General features: G+C 31.8%; 2 protein-coding genes across 2 annotated transcripts; both read right to left on the bottom strand.

Annotated features, from left to right (window-relative positions):
• Nucleotides 1-473: 473 nt before the first annotated feature.
• On the bottom strand, nucleotides 474-4232 carry LOC138306150 (uncharacterized). The gene is made up of 7 exons (XM_069246535.1): nucleotides 4072-4232; nucleotides 3696-3808; nucleotides 3080-3228; nucleotides 2723-2783; nucleotides 2085-2244; nucleotides 1491-1707; nucleotides 474-1197 (listed from the first exon to the last, which is right to left on the bottom strand). Exons 1-7 carry the CDS (start codon nucleotides 4222-4224, stop codon nucleotides 971-973), a joined length of 1080 nt encoding a protein of 359 aa, XP_069102636.1. The 5' UTR covers nucleotides 4225-4232; the 3' UTR covers nucleotides 474-970.
• A 3613-nt stretch (nucleotides 4233-7845) lies between these two features.
• Nucleotides 7846-15824, bottom strand: LOC138306173 (uncharacterized). The gene is made up of 7 exons (XM_069246564.1): nucleotides 15672-15824; nucleotides 14657-14778; nucleotides 13971-14119; nucleotides 13571-13631; nucleotides 12742-12901; nucleotides 12077-12260; nucleotides 7846-11924 (listed from the first exon to the last, which is right to left on the bottom strand). Exons 1-7 carry the CDS (start codon nucleotides 15822-15824, stop codon nucleotides 11668-11670), a joined length of 1086 nt encoding a protein of 361 aa, XP_069102665.1. The 3' UTR covers nucleotides 7846-11667.
• Between the last annotated feature and the right edge of the window lie 6129 nt (nucleotides 15825-21953).

Genomic DNA, 21953 nt, shown 5'->3' on the forward strand with positions numbered 1-21953 from the left:
AAAAATACAAATTCGTCTGCTTCTTTTTTGTTTTTTTAACAGAGAAAAATACCATTCGTCAGCGGTTTAGCATTTTATATTGATTCAATACATTTGTTGTACTCTATGTGGTTGTTTAATATGAACTCTTAGATATGGTGTATACCATCGTTGTGATGTAAGGATAGTTAAATAAATACCATTTGATTAAATCGGATTTATCGACTGTCGAAGAGATGCTCAAAAGATAATAAAAAACAACACAGCAACAGCTCTATTTTTCCAGGCATGACGCCATACCTCAAAATACGACAACGACCATCTATAACTAATGACCAGCTGATTTACGACCATAATTCATAAAGATATTGTCGAGTTTGTCTGGAAATATCGTTTAATTCTTTATTGTTATATGAAAAGTTTTTTTTAATGCCAGGCTTTTAGAAATCATTCTTTCATTGCATAGTCAATTCATTTTAAGGTACAATCACGAGTCCGAAAAAAATTTCCCTTTAGACCAGTACTTTTAAAACTTTTGTTTCGTCAATAATCACCGTTGTTATGTATCTTAGTGAGCCTAATTAAGTTTCGAAGACAATAAACCGATTATTATTTGTTTTTACTGTATTTGTATAAAACAATCATTTTGTAAATAATTTCTTTAATTAAAATACAGCATTATGGACCTTCCATTCCAATGAATTTTATATCTTCGATTTGAAATTTTCGTTCAATCTGTTTTTCAGTGAAGTCAAAACAATATTGTTATAAAATCCTTTATTTCATTCTACATATGATATCTGATGTAATTGTTATATAAACGTCTGAGGATGTACCTTTAGTTTTATTACCTGCTACTTTCATCGAAAACAGATATCCGCGCCCGTCACCCCGAAAAAGCTCCATATAAACGAAAAAAAAACATTTGTATTTCCTTTTGGTGATAAAATTCATAAAACATCAATAACTTTTAGTATTGATACCATATTTTCTAAATTGTCTCAGTCGGGGTTTCTGAATCAGAGCGTTTCTCCTTTGTTGTAAAAGCACAATTATTATATTCCACGACTTCCGGTTTTGAATGTGTTCCTGTTTGCTCCCGGTAACTGCTGACCAGTGACGTCATTGAGAAGGAGATAATGACGATAACGAAACAAAAGAGTGCTCCGGAGATAACTAAGAAACCAACGTGTACACAAAACTGATGGTTGCTGTCATCTGGAAAATGATAAGATCGATGGTAAATATTTGGAAAATATGTATGCATCATCATATTGTTTAAATTGTATTAAATTTATGTCATTCAGTTTATAAATTCAGATGCACATACTATAATTAATTTCACAATATTGTAGTCTCGCCAGACGGGTATCGGTTCCGACTTATTTCTCTGACATAAATAATAAATGTGTAAGGGGTGATATTTAATTTCACAGAAACAAATGGCGAATCATCAATAATCGCTGTCAAGAGGGGATATTTCTGCTTTCGAATATTAAAAAAACACCCACCTGTATTAGTAATGTCACGTGTATGTCCAACACTGACTACAGCACCGACATTCATGCTCCCGAAAGCAGTATCATCGTCATCTGCCGATCGCTTCTTCCTTGTGCCAAGTAGGCCCGCTGTGTCTGCATTATGCTCAAACTCAATTATCTCGTCTTCTGCACCGTCCGCTAAACGTTTTCTTCTTCCTAAAACCGTCTCTCCACCAGAACAATCTGTCTGTGAGATAAACATATTAATTTTGGATAATGACTTAAGTCTTAGATCAAGAGCATCTTTTTATGTTTTGCCATGGTTTTACATTACGTATGAATCAAATAAAATGTCGCACGTTATGCACTATGTGTGTTACTAACACCCGTTTACCGTTTGATGCAATACGGTATGTATGCAATTTGGGAAATATTTACTCAAATAATGGTGTACAAAAGCAACATCTTTGTTTTGTGTCACTTTGTTTTAATGAAAATAATTGTGAACTACAACCTTCAACTTACTACAACATATATTAGTTTCGTTCAATAGAACGCTTGGAATTTCCTCATTGCATGAGTGAAGCAAGAGTTTTGTTGATCAGAACGATGCAATTCACATACCTGGGGACATGCGCCGTAACATAGCTTGAGCGTGCACGAGAACGTCATATCCACACTCCCGCCATTCAGGTCGGTTGTTCTAAAGGCGCCAAATGTAGACGCTATGAGACCTTGCAGAGGATGAACGAAGTTCGGGAAAAGTACGGTATCTGTAGAACAACTGCAGGTCAACAAATGTATGTACATTATGTCTTGACTCTTCGCTTATGATGCCCTTTATTGATAAACATGAACATCGATCTAGATATCATTTGAAACAATCGTGCCACAATATATTCGTTCCTGTATTACAATAATCGCATATGCATGTTGGTAAATATATTTAGTCCATCATAACTAAAGCCCGATTATTCTCCGAATATCGTCAATTTTCTTCAGCTAATGGGCGATATTAAATGTCACTTAAATCGCAATTACACAGGTATTAAATAACGTGTAGCAGCTTATTAGTTTTTTAATATTCTTCTCTCTTCTCTTAATATTTTATTATTCATTATATATATGTCACATTCTTGTACCATACACATCTTCTCCCTACCTCTTATTTATGCATTTTTCGCCATATTTTTATTTATTTGCCCCCTATCTATCACCTCTCTCCCTATAGACACCAGCTCCAAGTACATAACATTACTCACAAGTCCTGTACGAGTTCTATCGTGTTAGCAGTGCAGTGTCTCGCCTTTAAGTCAAAGTCGTCTGTAAGTACAGAAGATAAATAAATACCCACAATAAAGCACAGCAAAATAAAGATATGTACAAATTTGTAAGGTAAGTAAACGACAAAATACCCCCCCCCAAAAAAAAATAATAAAAAAAAAAAAAAAATAACAACAACATATTTATATACATATAAGCAAATAAAGAGATAAATAGAAATAATAGAAAAAACAGACTCATTGTGGGCAAATTGCAATTGAATTGAGGGAATAAAACACAACATTGCTTAGACCCAATTTCTCCGGTTAAACTGACATACATGTTGATATACTAACCCATGTACTCTGATCCTAGCTGGATTGACATGGTCAGTGTATCCGTCAGATCCACTTGACCACTGGTCACTTCCTGTCCGTTGGAGTAGAAGATCATGGTAGCCGTTGGTCTGACTGTCTTATTGATCCCTTCATTGTCAACATCTTCCCTGTAAGATATTTTATTGTCATGTAATCAGAGTTACGTCCCGTCATTTTATTCGTTTTATAATAAATTGTCATGGACTATATAAATTGTCCCTTGTAAAAAAATTGCAATAATGACGACATATGAGAGGATTCGTTTGCAAAGTTAATTGTATAACGTTCTGGCAAAAGTCTTAAAGGAATTAAATAATATATGAGTTAAGTGATAAATCAAATAATGCAACATCTAGAGATTTTAAATCCCACTAAGCAAACCTCCTGCTTCAACCATTACAAATATTCAACCTGATAAAAAGCAAATGTAATTGTTTTTTATTCTGTATTATAAACCGGAACTAAAACACCTCGAATTTGGGCCAAGTCTTGTCATTAATAGTTTATTTCACCTTACATTGTAAAATGTTTATTATTTTTGCATCAAAAAGATAAATCACACAAAATCAATATATACAATGTACTTTATACTTACGCATTTATCTGGTTCCCGACGTTGATCTCGTAAAGACAAAGAACCGGAACAGTGAGGTCATATCCGGTTTGATAGTGAGGCTTCTTTTGTACGACCACAATAAAAGGAACGTACTGAGGAAAGCAAAATTTAAAATCATCAATGTTTTACAGGAATTTCCATCATAACGGGAAAAACACAGAAATATAGATAGAAAAAAGAAAAGAAAAACAAGAAGATTTTCTTTCTTTTTAGGTTCAAAATAAAATATTATTCAAAAGTCATAGTATATTACATAGAATTATTTATCCTAACACAGTAGGATATTTAATTAACACACAACATGAATTAAGTAAACATATATAGATACAGACTATTACATTTTAAAATAACATACCGGATCTACTCCGCATGCGTTGAAGATAAATTCGAAATATGTTGTGGTGTTGGTTGTATCCTGTTTACATGCTGACCCATGACCTTTTATGTAAATGATACCACCAATTGCAGCGCCCTCTAGGGACAAAGACAGCTTTTCCTCTGTACACATCTCTATGTCAACTGAAAACATCCATGCATATTGGGTGTCATATTTATGCAAACACATATTAATTTAAGAAAAGTCATACATACAAACGTACATCAATATCAAACAGAGCAGTAAAACGGAAAGCGTCATTCCGAAATGGTTCAATTAGTATTAATGATTGAAAATATCGACTTAAAGCTACACATACAATTGATGATGGAACTAATGCATTTCCTTGTCAAATAGAAGTTGTTTTACCTGTTGGATTATACGCCGAACCCCAAGCAACGCTTACAATGTGCAGAAGTAGAAAATAATACCATGGCGGTATCCACGCCATCATTGGTTACACACGTACACTACACGTGCTAGTAGCGAGTACTCTGAAGGCAACACGAGGCTCCTTTTGCATCTCATGAAGTAACCAGATTCGTAAGGACATCGGTGTAACGGCTCTTGCTATATTGAAGAGTTGTAGTTGTTACTTTTTGAAGGCTACTTGTTCCAAAAAACATAATGTAAACAACGAAATAAGTTAAAAATAAACTTTTATGTTCTATTTCCTATCTGGAATATAAGATGAAATTGAAGTATTTAACGACTTTATATCTGTTTATATCTGTTTAATGTTACATGTTCTATAACTGAGCGAAAGCTTCTTGTCAGCATAATTCTGTAATGTATAAATGTAAACAAAAATGTCAAATGTCAAAAATGGCCGATTTTTTTTCAACTCCATTGAAACGTAGTTTTAAAGTTTTTAATTTTTATTTAAGCTTAACTGAGCGAAAATTTTGACGTGTTATTTTTTTCTTCAGTAAACTATTGAAAACAATGAAGAATAAAGCTGTATATTTATGGAGCCATTTAAACGTTAGCTACAACACATCATTTATGGACTGTAAAAAATCTTGTTTGCTATGCCTTATTTGAGAAATGAAGTTGACAATATGCCTGCAGAAATCACTTTAAAATTACTAACAAACTGTAAGACAGTGAATTAAAATTGTAGACCACAACTTTGCGCCATGGCCTGATCTTATACATGTAACTGTACTGGGAATATAAGTACAATCATATGATTGTTAGCAGTACTGCCAAAATGTCCAGCTCTTATTTGTACCTTTAAAAATAAAATCTATGCATGCGAAGTATTGAAATTCTCAAAACGTTGATGATTTTAGGCGTTGAAATAAATATTAAAATCTCTTTATTCATGATGAAAATTACGTCATAAACATGAATAACTTTAAGTATGGACAAAAAGAATGGGATATCGACGGTGGTATCTGATCCAAATCAAGGGATTCGTTCTTAAAACATAATACGAATAATTAGTATGTACTTCATACGGTGTGACCACATAAATAGGGCATTTTTGATGCAATAACATCTTAATTAGGTGACACTGAGAAATAAACACAATCACAAAAGTAGTGCCAGAATCGTGACAAAACATAATAAAGCGCGGGTTTCCTCATGGTGTACGGTTGGATATTTTTGTCCATTCATAATTCGTATTTGAGGTTTCTATAGACAGTTGGCATTATTTATTCATCTCTGTTTGAGAACATTTTTTCTATTGAAATGGCTTTCACTGACTTCAATAATCATGTTTAAACTATTACATAACACGTCTATGTGTAAGGTTAAAATTCACAGTGCTTCATAAATACACTATATCGAATGGTGCGACGAAAGAAATTCCATATTGTTTGTATAGTCTGTCGGAAGAATTTTCCAAAGTCCCATTGTTAGCATTGTGTGTCGGAAATTTCATAACATATATAATAATTTTTGCAAGTAATTTAATATTATCAATGGATCTATACAGTAGGTAATTCATCAACGATTTTCACTTTTCTATCGTTTTATTCCATCAAACGTAATGTCTTTTACTAATATAGTGAAACACATTATACGGAGTGCCCGATTCTTACCTGATGTTACAGAATATGAAATATATTCAATAAATTGTGTGCCTTGAACTAAGCATATTCCTCAGATAAGAAACCACAACCGATAGATATCAAAGAGTACACAAAACCAAAAAACACCAAAACATTGTAAACATCAATACGTACCAACAGCTCACAGAAGACACTGGGATAAACAATGGCCGCCATGTTTGTCCACTGGGTCAATCAATAGATTCGTGTAGATATTTATTGATCTAAGATCTGACCTTGTCACAAACCCAAAAGCTACTTTATTATTGATACGGTTGATGATGTGATATTATTACGAAATAATAAAACATATTATGTGCTACATGCGTCACTAGGACCATGCGTTATTTTCTTGATATTTGCTTTAATCATTCAAATTGTATTGTGATACAATAGATTTGACACAATTATCCCAACTTATATGAAGCCCGCCTTGATATACAATTTTAGTAATAAATAGATAGTATTGTTCGTCCGCTTGTCTCATAAATGTAAACGAACTTTTGTTGTCATATTTCATATTGATCAGACAATACAGATATACTATCTATAAACATGAATCTTGTTTTTCTTATGCTGCTAATGTGACATTTTCAACCTTGTTTTAGATTTGTACAATATCAAAGAAGGCAAAATAGAGGTTTTTGGAAAAATGTACTCGAGTTGAATAGTTTTCTTCTGCTATATTTACCTCTTCAGTGAAACCGCGAATTCTACACACCAGCAAATAAGTAAGAAACCAACTGACCTATCTAAGGAGATTAATATCAAATAAAATCATAAATAATTGGAATATGTGAACTGTGAAATATAACTGTGGCAAATTATCGCCTAATATTCTTAATTTAAGCGTTAAACAGTAGCTCTTCTTAGAAGTTGTAGTATGCTTTTTATTGGGTGTCCCCTTTTTCATCTCATATCATTTTATCTTGATGTCTTAATTTGTATTTAATATGCGACAGGACATTTAGTCCAACAGTACATAATACGACGATGATAGTAAATCCTAGAACATCGGATGTGAACTATGATAGATTTTAGGGCGTAATTGTTAGTCATTTGATAATTTAGCCAAGCTTTCATGCTAAATAATGGTCATTGTTTGATTTCATTAAAGACAATGATTAAAATCATTGGCATTTACGAAGGGTTCTTTATCGATTACACTAGTATTTGAGTTTTTTGTTAGCATAAACCAAAGTGGAGTTTGCATGTGTCCTTCTATAACTTAAGGTATTGTACATACAGTTTAGAAAACACGATGGCATATTTATAGATAGATCCCTGCCAAACGGCATGACCCATGCGCGGTAATATTTATCGGCAGGAGCATTGATAACAGTTATTGTTTGATATTATCATCATCCTTATATACACAGGGAACTCATATGAACCATGTAAGCAATAAAGTGTATACATTCGTTGTTTTCTGTCTTATATGTAACGGAAAATGCATAAATAATGCAGTAACATTGGGTATCGGGCCTTTGAAGTGAGAAATACATAATTAATGCATCGGCATTAGAATATTTGGCTAATTGGCCTGACTGTGACCATAACGTATACAGTTTCACAAACATTACTCTGTTGGTATTTACTTACATTACCATCAAAATATGATTTTTCAGTTGTATAATAATGGACAAAGGTTCAAAAATAAACTTCAATCAATGATGTACGAAATATTAGTAGCATGTTCTCTATAAAAACGAAGATACACAACAAATTTGTAGTTTCCAGTATTCAGATTGTTGTTTTACTCTGGAATTGTATTGATATATTAATTGGCGCTCAGACTCAACTGTCATTTCAACTTGTTCAGATATATCCGTAAAGTTATAAGTCGTTGATCGTGGTTCATACATGTATTTGTTTTATTTACTGCACAGTTGTAATTTTTCACACTTTTCAACTATGTTCAGGATGGATATTCATTTTCCATTTCAGAATATTTTAATGTCAGATGTTAAAGACAATCGGAATTGGACAGCAGGCAACATGTCAATATACGCCCTCTCCTTACATATTAACAATACATACAAATTATAACATTTATATATATTAACATGAATTAATGAATCAAATGATGATGGTTTCATAAAAAATTAAGCTATGCATTAATAAACATCCTATCTATCAAAACGTATCCTAGTGATTAACATTAAACATAGTAAAATGATTTTACGAGGACACGGATAAATCTCAACCAGCAAATCAAGTGATTCATTAAAGGTACTAAATCGTTAAAATTCATGTAATAAAAGATAAAACGAATTATAGAACTGAAAATAATTGTAAAAGATGAGTACTTTGTGTTAATAACAAAATTTAAAAGTTTGTATAACAATTTTGTTCAAAATAGAGAAAAAAACTGAAAATAAATAGAAACGACCTAGTCACTATTTCATATTATTATCTTTCGGCGAGGTAAACAATCCCTGTGTGCATGCGCGATGTGGGAACATTCACCGAAGGAAATCTCATCTGTCTAATGGACATACATTGTTTTGTATCTGCTATCGACTGAAAACACCAATTTATCGACTACAAGTTCCTGATTATTGTGTTAAATCTAAAAAACGTTGAAACGTATGCAGAAGTTTTGTGAAGAGTTTCTAAGTGTATATTCATATATTGTACAGGTTTTTGCAGCTATAAAGAAGAGTTTTCATTATGTTATATGGTTTTATGCTTGTTTCAACCATTATTTTATTTTCATTGTCATGATATTAGGTACTAGTCCGCTAAACCTGCCAATATTATCAGTTTTTTAATGGCCTAATACATAGACTTTATAATAGGGAAAAAATGGAAACAAAAACTAATAATATAGGCATGTTTAGCGGCTAATGAGGTACATGTATTTCTTTTATCATTATATCAATATTTGACATTCCCTATATATCTCTAGTTATAGTCTCTTTCCGTCTAATGGACACTCCTTATATACCCCTAGTTATAATATACATGTATATCCGTCTAATGGGCATTCCCTATAAATACCTAGTTATAGTCTTAATCCGTCTAATGAAAATTCCCTATTACACAAATATTTCATGGGTTACTGTGCTCTAGTTCATAATATTTACCCCTCGGTAGTGGTAATCAACAAGTATTGTATTTCATTACAAAATCACTAATTTTTAATTGAATATTTTATAAAACGAATACGACAATCCTGCATGCAGCCTTTTAATCTAACACATTCGCCGCGTCCGTCCTCTACTCGATAAACGTCTACAAAGCTAGCGCGAAATTGAGCGTGAACGTTTGTGACGTCATAATAACGTAACTCACTATTACGTGCGATCCCTCGAAAGTTTTCTTCAAAACTAGACAACAACAGCGAGGTGTTTCAAAGCCGTGCAATATAACATCTCGAACCGTGCAATAGAACGTTTCCATGGAAGCGTGCAATATAACTTCGAACTGCGCAATACATGTTTAACAAGGTTTTATTGAACAGTCGGGATATAGTTGAAAATATTTTATTTCCTCAAATATAAATTGGTGTAAACAAATTATGTAAAAATAAACCTAGTTATAATGTCTATCCGTCTAATGGACACTCCTTATATATATCCCTAGTTATAATGTTTATCCGTCTAATGGACATTCCCTATATATATCCTTAGTTATAATTTTTATCCGTCTAATGGACATTCCCTATATATCCCTAGTTATAATGTCTATCCGTCTAATGGACATTCCCATACATGTCACTAGTTATATAACCTTTTTTTCCATCTGATTTACCTAAGATGCTCCAACGCCGACAGAGCATAAATGATACTCATCATTTGAACAGTAATTGGTGTTTAATCGTGTACATATGTCTAATTAACACAAAAATAGTATAAAACAATTTCTTTTGCTTTGGTGCATGCGCAATCAGTACTTAATTCCATAAAGAATATAGTGCCACGGAAATTTTTCGGGATGCAATTAGTTAAGTTTCATATTTTTAACTTGAAGTAAAATTAAAAGCTCAAACTTTCCAATGGTGGTAATAGTGTAAAGTAAGTAATTTTTTAACTGAAGAAAAACACTAAATCGGCTGCTGCTCTTGTTTTTGATAGTGAAAAAAATACCATTTTTCAGCAATGGAGCATCTTTTAAAAATCAACCTAACTATATATCTACAATGTAAATTGTATGTATTTTTTATGTATTGAAAGCAAAGATATACCTTACATATACATTTTAGACCTATTTAAAATGTATATGTTTGTTTAATAAAGTACATGTACACCTGTATACATGTAACATATATACATATACGTACATAATTAACGGGTGTATCGGCTATTACACTGAATTAGGCCAATATAAATGATAAAATATAAGTGGCCTCTTACAGTGGTGTTATTACATCTATATCCATTAGCCGGGTGAGATTTTTACCGATCCCGATTTTGAACTTAAAGCTGCACTCGGTTCTTTCCGTTATAAACAGCCAATGCCGACAGATACAGTTCCTTGTTGTGTTTGGCGATATTTTAACGCTGATAAACATTGCCAATATTTCAAATAAAATGTTGTAATTTTGAAAACTTTTGAACGTTTGCAGGAAGTCCAAAACCCTAGTAAATCTAATGATTTTGTCCCTTTAATGTTAATATTACACCTAAACAGATAGAAAACCTTTCTTTCATTTTGCAGTATGGTATATTTATTATGTTAATTTCATTCTTTTTTCCGTTTGTCCAAATAGTTGACAAACAGATAAACAAAACTGGAACTAAAAACTGATTTCTAAAAAATAACATCCCGGCAACCCATTATTTGAGACCGTGGCAATTAAATGTGTCCCCATAATATTGCCATGGTTACAATTAAGGAAACATGTCAAAGTACAGATATCCATAATGTTGCATGTATGTAAAATAATTTACAAGTTTGAAAAAAATACCACTAATATATTCGTTACCATTTAGACCATCACAGCGTACAATGTGCAGACAGACAGGCATTTATTTACAATATGGAATAGAGAATAAAAATTACCATAATATATTTTAATATTTGTACACCTTGATTGCATGATTTAAAATGTCCAATGCCACTTTAAATCAATATATTGTTCACGACAATAAAATAGACTGTATATAGGAATTGGTCTATCATATTTGCATTTTCTAGTGGATGTGTGAAAAAAGTAATTGAGGAATGTAAAATATAAAATGTTAAATGTATTGCTGAATTGAAACGCATTTATGAAATTGATTTGTAATACATAAATTTTAAATATCAAAATAACATGAATTTTGATTAAAGTAGTTATAGTAAGATTACTTGAAAAACACATTCTACAGATCTTCTAGATCTTCATATGTCTGATAACTGTAAGTACAAAATAGTAACATATACAGTATATCCATTTGTCGTATTTCTTCTTATGTAATAGCAATGAAACTTTCATTGTCCGGACAATACCTGCAGTATATTCTGATTCCGCAGACATTCGGTCTAGTAGAACCACTCTTTAGACAATGTAAACTAGAATTAAAACGACTTATCCTTTAACAGGTGTAAACTGTCCACTGAACCGTCGTGTTGTTGTCCCAGCCCGAGAATTCGGGACATGGGTACACACAAACGTGTCAAGTTTTGTCACATTTGGTATAGGTTGTTCCTTTTTTGTGCGTCCTTGTGCCATTTTCCTCGTCAAAGATGTTACATACACGGGACAGGCGATTAGCGTAAATCCCAAAATAGTTCCCCAAATTATCAAAATGACAATATTGATGCATGTCAATATGTTTTCGCCGTCTGAAAGAAAAATATGACAATCATCTTATAAAACGTCACTATTTAACACATATCTGATGATTAGATTAATATGCAATAGATATTAAGAAATTAAAATCGGGAAATATGAATTTGCTTTTTATAGCATGAACGCATAGTATATGAGAACCTACCTTTTTCGCCTACACCAATCGTATCGCTGACACTAATTAAAGCCCCAACATTTAAACTTCGATCATCATCATCCTCCGTGGATCGTTTGTTCCGCATTATTATTAATGGGTCATCCATGTGATGTTTATTCTCGGCCCGTCGCTTACGTTTTCCATAAACAACATCCCCGTTAGAACAATTTGTCTGTAGTTAAAAATACATATACGTTTTTGAAATTTTGAATAAAAATAAACAAAGAATATATAAGCCTTATATCTATTACTATATTTATTTTTATTTTTACTTTTTGTCTAATTGTTTTTATCGTATTTATATACTTTGGGTACACTATTTTCTGCCCATCTTTTTATGTTTCCCATAAGCAAAATCCCCTTTATTATGATGGGTGTGCAGTTTAAAGTATCATTTTGATTTATTGCAGTTTTCAATAAAAATACTATATTCTGCCTTCCTTGTCTAATTGTTTATCTTATCTATTCCGTATTTACATATTTTAGAGTTATCTTCCTTGTTGGCAGGGATTGATTGTGACGTCATATGTTTGCGAGCGAGTGTATGCTTTTTGAAGAAAACGACGTGAGTTTCACTCACAAAATAATGACGTCATAATGGGATACCTACTGGCAAGGGAGGTAAATATGTAATATACAATGACGGAAGATACCTGTGAGCAAACGCCGAAGCAGAGCTGTAGAGTACAGGAGAACACCATGTTTACAATCCCACCATTTAGATCGGTCGTCCTAAAGGCGTTAAATGTAGAAGCTAAAAGTCCTTGCGCGGGATGAAGAAAGTTTGGGAAGAGCTCGGTGTCAGTAGAGCAACTACAACAGCAGATAAGATAGATTAGTCTGGAATTACACTGGTTATACATACCTAGACGTCACAATTATACGACAGTACACCACGAGGTCAGAGAGAGACAGGCTGATCACGTTATAGGCCTTAGTGTTATTCCTTTTGTTGTATTTTCTGATACTAAGATATTACAAAGCAAATTTAAATGTAAGGTCATTTATGAAGGGTTTGCGACTATTTTAGATTAGCCTAAAATGACCTCCATATGTAAATGACTGTCTTGACTGTTATAAATTCATACACGGAGTATTATGAATTCATACACGGAGTATTATTAATTCATACACGGAGTATTAGGAATTCATACACGGAGTATTAGGAATTCATACACGGAGTATTATAAATTAATACACGGAGTATTATGAATTTATACATGGAATATTATGAATTCATACACAGAGTATCATTATGAATTCACACACGGAGTATTTTGAATTCATACACACAAGGGATTTTGAAGCGGCACATTAATTGGTCATACTAAATTTTAAATAGTACATGTACATGTAGACGAATGAATGTGAGAACACAGGTAAACATGTCACATTGTATAACACATTGTATTAAGGCGATACCTGGTTGTATTCGATACAATATCACCTTCCTATTGAAGAAGTCCTAATGTCAATACTTACAAATCTGTGATAATTTCAATCGTGTTGGCTGTACAATATCTCGCTTTCACATCAAAGGAGGCTAAAAAGGACCAATTTTCAGAATAATAATAGTGTGTGTCGAATAGAAATTACCATTCTGCTTATGACAGTTAAACAACATTTTCTAACGCTTGGTTAAAAGGAAAGATTTCCACAATAACAATAGTTTGCTGTATTGGAAGAGGTTATAATACGTGTAGTTAAAAATCATTTTCTAACGCATGATGTATCACTATATTTTATTTCTAGTCACTTTATCAGCTTCATATTTATCTTAATAATAACACTATGTTTAGAATAAAAACAAAATATAAAAACTTTAAAGCTTCGCCCGTCTACAATGACCCGAATTTTATATTTTGTTTTGATATATACTGACCCTTGAACTCTGACCCCAGTTGAATTGACATTGTCAATGTATCCGTCAGATCCACTTGACCAGTGGTCACTTCCTGTCCATTTGAGAAGAAGGTCATACTGGCCGTCGGTCTTATAGTGATGTTTACCCCTTCTTCGTCCACACTTTCGCTGTAGTAGATAGAATGAATGAAAATTAGTTCTTCCGCCGATTTATGTTTTTTCGATAATGCGAAATACCGCATAGTCAGGAATGGTCAAGCGGATGTCAAATGTGACAAAGTTTTCGCTAAAATCAATATAAGAAAAAAACAATTAAAAGCTCATATGTAGCAATAGACATGTTGTCAAATTAAAGATGTTTTGATTTAGATTGGAATTGCTATTAATGACTATGTAACGTACATTTTTGTGTGTTGAAATTACAATGTTGTTGACCTACGGGAGAATCCAATTAGTAACAGTGTATTCGACTAGAAAAAAAGCAAATATGGTCATTTTATAGATATTCCGTATTTGCATTTTACAGAATTATCGCCCCTTGCTGGTAGGTATTGATTGTGATCAGAGCGATCGATACACTATGACAGTAAACCTTTACTCTTATAACAGTAAACAGATGATTATCTTTGTGTGATGTCTGCGGCTTTGTTAAAACACCTGCCACACATATGTATAGTTTTACAGAATATCGGATTATTAGCTTACAAATTAAGGTTGCTTCCGCTGAGTTCAATACTGAGGTCAAAGAGGCAAACAACTTGGTACGAAAGGTCATTTCCGCTTTGATAGTGTGGTCTCTTCTGTACGATAACTGAAAAACTTTCATACTGTAAAATTAATAAAAAACATGATCAATATTTGTTTGAATTATGCATCATTTGAGCATAAATCAAAGTTACCCCTCGATATCTAAAATACCAACTATTTTAGAAATTGAAATATTAAATGGGGTGTTCTGCATGTGTCTCTATACAGTGAAGGTTATACAGAGAAATTACCTAATTAACATAGCCATACAATATAAAAAAAATGTTTTACATGTGCACTAGAAACAAGTACATGTATTTAGTAATTTGAAAACAGAATATTTAAAGTTTGCACTGAAATGGACTTAATAACCATGCTTTCTAGTATTATCATTATCAGTGTATAATGTTAGCATAACACGCGCGGCGATTCTATTGTTACGTGAATAGACGACGGCGTAGCAACGTGGGGTCATGACCCCGCTTTTGGCGGGAACATATGAATGACTCGATTCCAATCAGCTGTTAAATCGAATTCGTTGACGATGACGGGAGAGAAAAAAATATGTGTATTTTAATAAAAAATATGCAGCTGCCGCGGGAATAAAAATGTTCATTTACTTAAAAAACTGTAAATATAAGGAATAGGTGTTTATTTGGTTGAGGTTATGATGATATAATGATAATGGAGCCCGTGTAAATTTTATGTAATCCGATTTCGCCGGGGTTACATAATTTACACGTGCTCCATTGTCATTATACCATCATAACCTCAACAAAATAAACATCGATTCCTTAAATAATAACACATTCGAGATTTATGCATGGTTTTCTATCTTACCCTTCTGTTAGAAATAGTATCAAGGGTTATGAGTAGTTATGAAACCTTTCAATATTTTGCTTTAAACTAGTACAGTTAACATTCGTAAATTAGCAACCCTACAAAAATGTAATTAAAAAAATATATATATTACCGGATCTATCCCGCATGCGCTAAATATAAACTCGAAGACTGTCGTGTTTCTGACTGTGTTTTGCCTACAGGCAGACCCATAGCCTTGGATAAATATTATACCACCATCTGCCCCGCCCTCTAGCGTCAAGGTCAGTCGTGATTCTGAACACATGTTCACATTGACTACAATAAATAAAATTCATCTAGTGATATGATTAAAAAGTCATTAGATGTTTCCTTATTTATTAAAAAGTCAAAGGTGTTTAAGTTAATAATATTAAACATTATATTAAGATTATTTACATTTTGCTCAGGACAATTGATTAAAGAAAAAGCCAAAGCTGGTAAAAACTCAGATATCACATGTATATAGAAACATAAAACAACGAATAGATAAATAGAAAATAGATAAAGATGCTCCACCGCAAACAGAGCATAAACGATACTCACAATTTGAACAACACATGTAATTGGTGTTTACATGTATAATTGTTTGTCTGGTTATCATAAACATAATACAAAGTAAATCAATTTGCTTTTGGTGGATATACATGCATTTTTTATTATATTTTTAACTGACCGTGAAATGTGAAGCTCAAACTTTATAGTGATTGTAATGGTGTAAAGTAAGGTTGTTGGTTTTTTTTTTTAAATGTTAATTTGCCTGCTACTGTTTTTGACAAAAAACATCATTCAGCGGTGTAGCAACTATAATGAAATATTCGCGACGGAAAAAAGTGCAAAATAAAATTGTTACCAATATTTATCTATCAAAAGCAAAACACGTTTTTATATACATTTTTATATAAATAACGAACTGATGCAACAAAACCAAAATAAAATATTTCATAATTTGTGTTATTTAGACATACATTTACACGAATAAACACCTATCATGAATTATTTTTTTATTATAACCTTATAAATTTGTCTCAGCTTTGTCAATGTGATATATAATGAAATTTAAAAATCTCTCCAGCTGAACTTTATTATGATATACAGATATGTAGTTTAACTCAATTGGTCTGCACATGTTTGTTTTTGTGTTAAATCATATGTTTGATATACGTATACAGATGTCTCATTCAACAAATCAAAAGAGCGAAACTAAATTGATACGTGTACATTTAAATACCGATTTTCATTACGCGGAAACTTCCATATAATTAACCATATATCTGGAACATGTTTAAAACAGACCATGCATGAAGGATCTGATAGCGTATGACATTAATTTTGATTGACAGCTCATTAGTGGAACCAGATTCACTTTCAACGTTATATAAACCAGACATATATATGGGTTATTGTTATGCGTAGTTATTAGTATTAGTTAAAAAAATTAAGGAACCAAATCAAATTTTATTTGAAAAAAGTCGTAATATCAAGTATCCTCACATAGAAGATTCATCATTCAACACAAAATCAAATATACGTATGGCACTTTTTAAAAATCTTTACCATCATTTTTTTGTAATATAAAATAGCATATAATAATCGTACACATATTTACCGCTCAACTGTACGATAATTATGGACATAGTATAATGACTGGAGAGATTTGTCCAACCTAACCTATTGCTTTCATACTCCTGTAGTCTATTGATATTATTTATATACTGTAATTTCACGTTTTCAATGACAATTACCTTCCCTGGCAATTTTCTTTCGCGATTTATAGATAGTTTCTTCTATTGAATCTTTTTTTTCCGGTTTTTAATTGTCGTCATATCTAACCATCCGCAACATTGAAACTTACCTATATCGTTATAACCACTTAGTATGTCGTAATAACGACTAAGTATCTCGTAATAACGACTTAGCTACATTTGTATATCGTTTAAACGACTTACCTATGTCGTAATAACGACTTAGCTATGTCGTAATAACGACTTCATACATTTGTATGTCGTAATAACGGCTTAGCTATATTACCACAGTTAAGATATCTGATGTATAAAATATCGAATTAATTTATCGAAAAGACAAGGAAAAAATCATCACCTTCGTTTAACATTAACAGTATTACTTCTACCATTGACGCTGTTTCATGTGCTCTGATAGTAAACCTTACCTATGGGGTAGTAGGCCAAAGCGTTTCCTTTGATCATCATACATAATTGGATTAATCTATAGAGCTGCTTCATACTAGACTTATAGTCCATTAACACAGAAGTCTTGATATCCAAGAGTAATTTTCGTTTCTGCATAAAAAGAATAATATACATTATACATTGACATACTTTACTTATTTCTGAAACTTTGTCTCGTCTTAAAGTTTTATCATAAGATTATCTCATATTTTAATAAGGTGTCTAATTCATATTGCTAGTTATCTGCGCAGGTCAAGATGACCGCGATTTAGACAAAAACTGGAAATTGTTTTTTTTTTAATTTCAGAAATTACTATAATGGTACAGTATTATAGTTTTTTTCAATTTGTCTGAATTATGTGTATCGAATTTTCGCTGCTTTGACATTTTCTTACTAAAAAGTATGTCCCCCGCGAAGATAACTGACTGTGTCATACATGTATCTCAAAAAGTTCTGCGAAAGTTTATAACTAACTAAACATGCAATGTAAAATATTCCATTGTCTTCATTTACGGAGTATAATATTATTTCATTTTTGTTAGTCTTAAGCTACTAAGTCTTTAAGTCTTCCGTTGATTTTGGAGATCATTGGTAATCGCAAACAAGTAAATGTAATACTTTAATAAATCTGAAATAAATTTAAATAAAATAAAAGCTACTCACAATATTTTAAAGTCCTTCCTGCCTCCATAGACTGGATACCGTAATCCAAGTGTGTTGGTCTCTCTCGACCTGACCTTGACCTGACCTTGTGCTAATTTCATTGACTCCGTGTAAACTAATCAATATAATAGTTTTAGTTTTTCTTAACTTCATTAACCTCACAAAGCTTAGTGTACAGTGTAAACAGGTCAAATATTGAACTAGCCTTCTGAAGCTTTAGACAAAGGAACGGGAACTTTTATAAGCCTGACATGTTGCCCAAATCCCGTTATCATACCATCATACACTAAAACGTGTTGAAATCAAAATAAAGCTTGGGGTGATTCTGTTGGGAATCTATTGTAATCTAAATTACGTTCACACCATCTTGAACATTTATCATAATGTGTGCAATCAAAGGGAATGATTATTTTTTGTAATTGTATGAATAATGATATATAAATATAATTTTTAAATATATGGTAAATGTAGCGGATGAGCAAATATATATTTTATTAGCTAAAAGGTATATTTATAAATAATTGTCTATACATTGCACTTAATAATTAAGGATTTCAAATAAGAGCTTGTTTCAGTTTTAGCTGCGAATTAGCTTGGAAAATGTGGGAAATATACTGTCAAAATGTATTTGAGCTGACAAATATAATGTTAATGAAATTTGGGAAAAGAAATAATGTTCGTGTATAAATATGATAAAAAAGAATGAATCCATCTTATACATTTTATTAGAGAAAAAAAAAGATCCAGTTAAAAGTCAAATACTACAACTTTTAAGGTTGGTAGTAATATAAAGCATTTAGCTGGTCATAGTGTCATTTCTATGTGTAAATCAAATTGATTTACCAATGCTAATGTCGCTCTGGCAGCATACAGATTGTTCATATTTTGTCGTATGATGAATTAAAAATGAATTATGGCTTCGTCTTTCGGTATAGAACGTAAGTAACAATGCCATACAGAAATACCAGTGAACAAACGAGCCTAATGCAGGTAAACGATGATGACCAACATGATTAGGAGAAAGAAACAACCCCTTTATCTTATGGCTGTAAAGCTGACAAATATTATAATACCTGGCCGTCCGACCTTTATGCTCACATGATGATCACCTGTCATAATTAGTTATCATGATACGTTATATACATAGAGCGATGACTTTAATATGTGACTACCATGCTTTATTATACAGACTCCACTCTCACCATCTGTACACTCCAATTAAAACGTTTCCGTGTAATGGTTTAAAGAAGAGGGGCTAGAGTTGTTCAATATGGCGTTCACATTGGTAGTTCAGGTGCTGACTTTTTTCCTTGTGTGTAAGTATCATTAATTATATGTTGTCTTACCATAATTGTACTGCCTTTTTTCTTTATTCTGTCGTTTCTGTACTCAGAATTGACTCATCATGTATCTATTCATAGTATTTTCAAACTCATACATATAGAATACAAAATAGTCATTTAAAGATAACACGTTATTTAAGTATAACAAAATAACTTTTTGTGAAATTAGCATTTGTTAAATTGTGTTGTAAATATCTAATATCTATCTGTTTTATGTAATATTTCGTGCCTCTGACACGAAGCCATCTCATCATCGTATATTTGTTCTATAACTGTTCATGATTGTTATCGATATACCTATTTTTATAATATTATTTCCATTTGGCATTTGATTGTATTCCCTCTCTCTCGAGACATGTTCAGTCATTCTCATTTAACCTCCCTCTGTTAGTCTTCCTGTGGGAGGTGTGGGAGGAAACCGGTGTGGGTTGGTGGACCTGATTGATTATCAATGATAGGTACTTACACAAATCAGCAATGAATACTTTTGTACTTTCGTTTTACCATGATATATAGTTAACCTCTGTACTATTCATATTATTTCGGGTAAACCTTTATATTTCATTATATATGTATCTGTATTTGTATTAACAGTGTTTATAGACATTTATTAAATATCTAGATATTGTATAACAGTCCACGACTGTATATACTGTCTTCGTTATATTTGTATCTGTATGTGTATTAACAGTTTATAGACATTTATTAAATATCTAGATATTGTATAACAGTCCACGACTGTGTATACTGTCTTCATTATATTTGTATCTGTATGTGTATTAACAGTTTATAGACATTTACTAAATATCTAGATATTGTCTAACAGTCAACGACTGTATATACTGTCTTCGTTTACATTTAAAGTTAAGTAGTCTTTACCATTTTTTCATTTTGTCATAGAAAAAGCATTTTAAATGTTCTTCATATTTTTCTTGGTTTCAGTAAGTTTAAAATTTCCATATTTACCGAACTTTGTAAAGTTCATGGTCACAAAATTATAAATGCAATTTTTAAATAGATGGTAAATGTAGCGGATGAGCAAATATATATTTTATTAGCTAAAATGTATATTTATAAATACTTGTCTATACATTGCACTTAATAATTAAGGATTTCAAATAAGAGCTTGTTTCAGTTTTAGCTGCGAATAAGCTGGAAAAATGTGGGAAATATACTGTCAAAATATATTTGAGCTGACAAATATAATGTTAATGAAATTTTGGAAAAGAAATAATGTTCCTGTATAAATTTCCATATTTACCGAACTTTGTAAAGTTCATGGTCACAAAATTATTAAATAATTAAATTCAAATATTGATTTCCACGTAAACACATTTAAAATAGCGCGTGAATCTTCGAGTCTTTTCAATGTATTTCGATATCTACTGGTATTGCTGATGTTGGTTACATGATACGACTCGGGAGATTCCGATCCATACGGGTATTGCCAATGTTTGTCATGTGATGCAACTCGGTTTTACGATATTACACGAAAGCTTGGAATATAGTATTGACTATGTCGGTTCTTTAAAAACGTGTAATATTTCATGCGACATTTACCACTATGTCAATAGTATAATGATGTATTTATGGATTTGAACCAGCATACATATCTTATGACGATTTGTGGTGATGAAAATAACAAGATATTCAATTTAAAGCTTACGAATAGTGATTATTATTACTGCGATATGTTTTTGATTGATATACATTTTCTTATAAAATCTATTTAATAAAAAAAAAGTACAGATACCATATTTGTTTAGCAATTCCACATTATATCTCACGATACATGTATACATTTTGTATCGACTTTCAAATTCAAAAATAAACACCTGGAAATATTTCTATTGTAGGCTTTTGGTTTGAAAGAAGATAAAAGTTCATATATCGCTCCTTCTTGATTCACATGAGAATTATATCATCAGAAAAAATCAGATGAAAAACAAAACTCAATATCAAATTTATCATTTAAAAGTGAAGTAGTAGAAATGGTGGTGATCATTTTTTCTTATTGTTTGTGAATAGGCTAAATTTAGCTTTCTTAAAAGTTAACATTTGGATATAATAGAGAAATCAAGATTATAAAGATATAATACATAATGAGCGAAATATACTTTATAATCTAGAATGTGATATAAAAGTACAACAACCACCGCCACTGTCGGAAACGAATAATGGTTTGTCCCCTTCCAGTTTGT

Source organism: Argopecten irradians, chromosome 13 (genome assembly GCF_041381155.1).
Source record: "Argopecten irradians isolate NY chromosome 13, Ai_NY, whole genome shotgun sequence".
In the NCBI taxonomy this organism is placed as follows: Eukaryota; Metazoa; Mollusca; class Bivalvia; order Pectinida; family Pectinidae; genus Argopecten; species Argopecten irradians.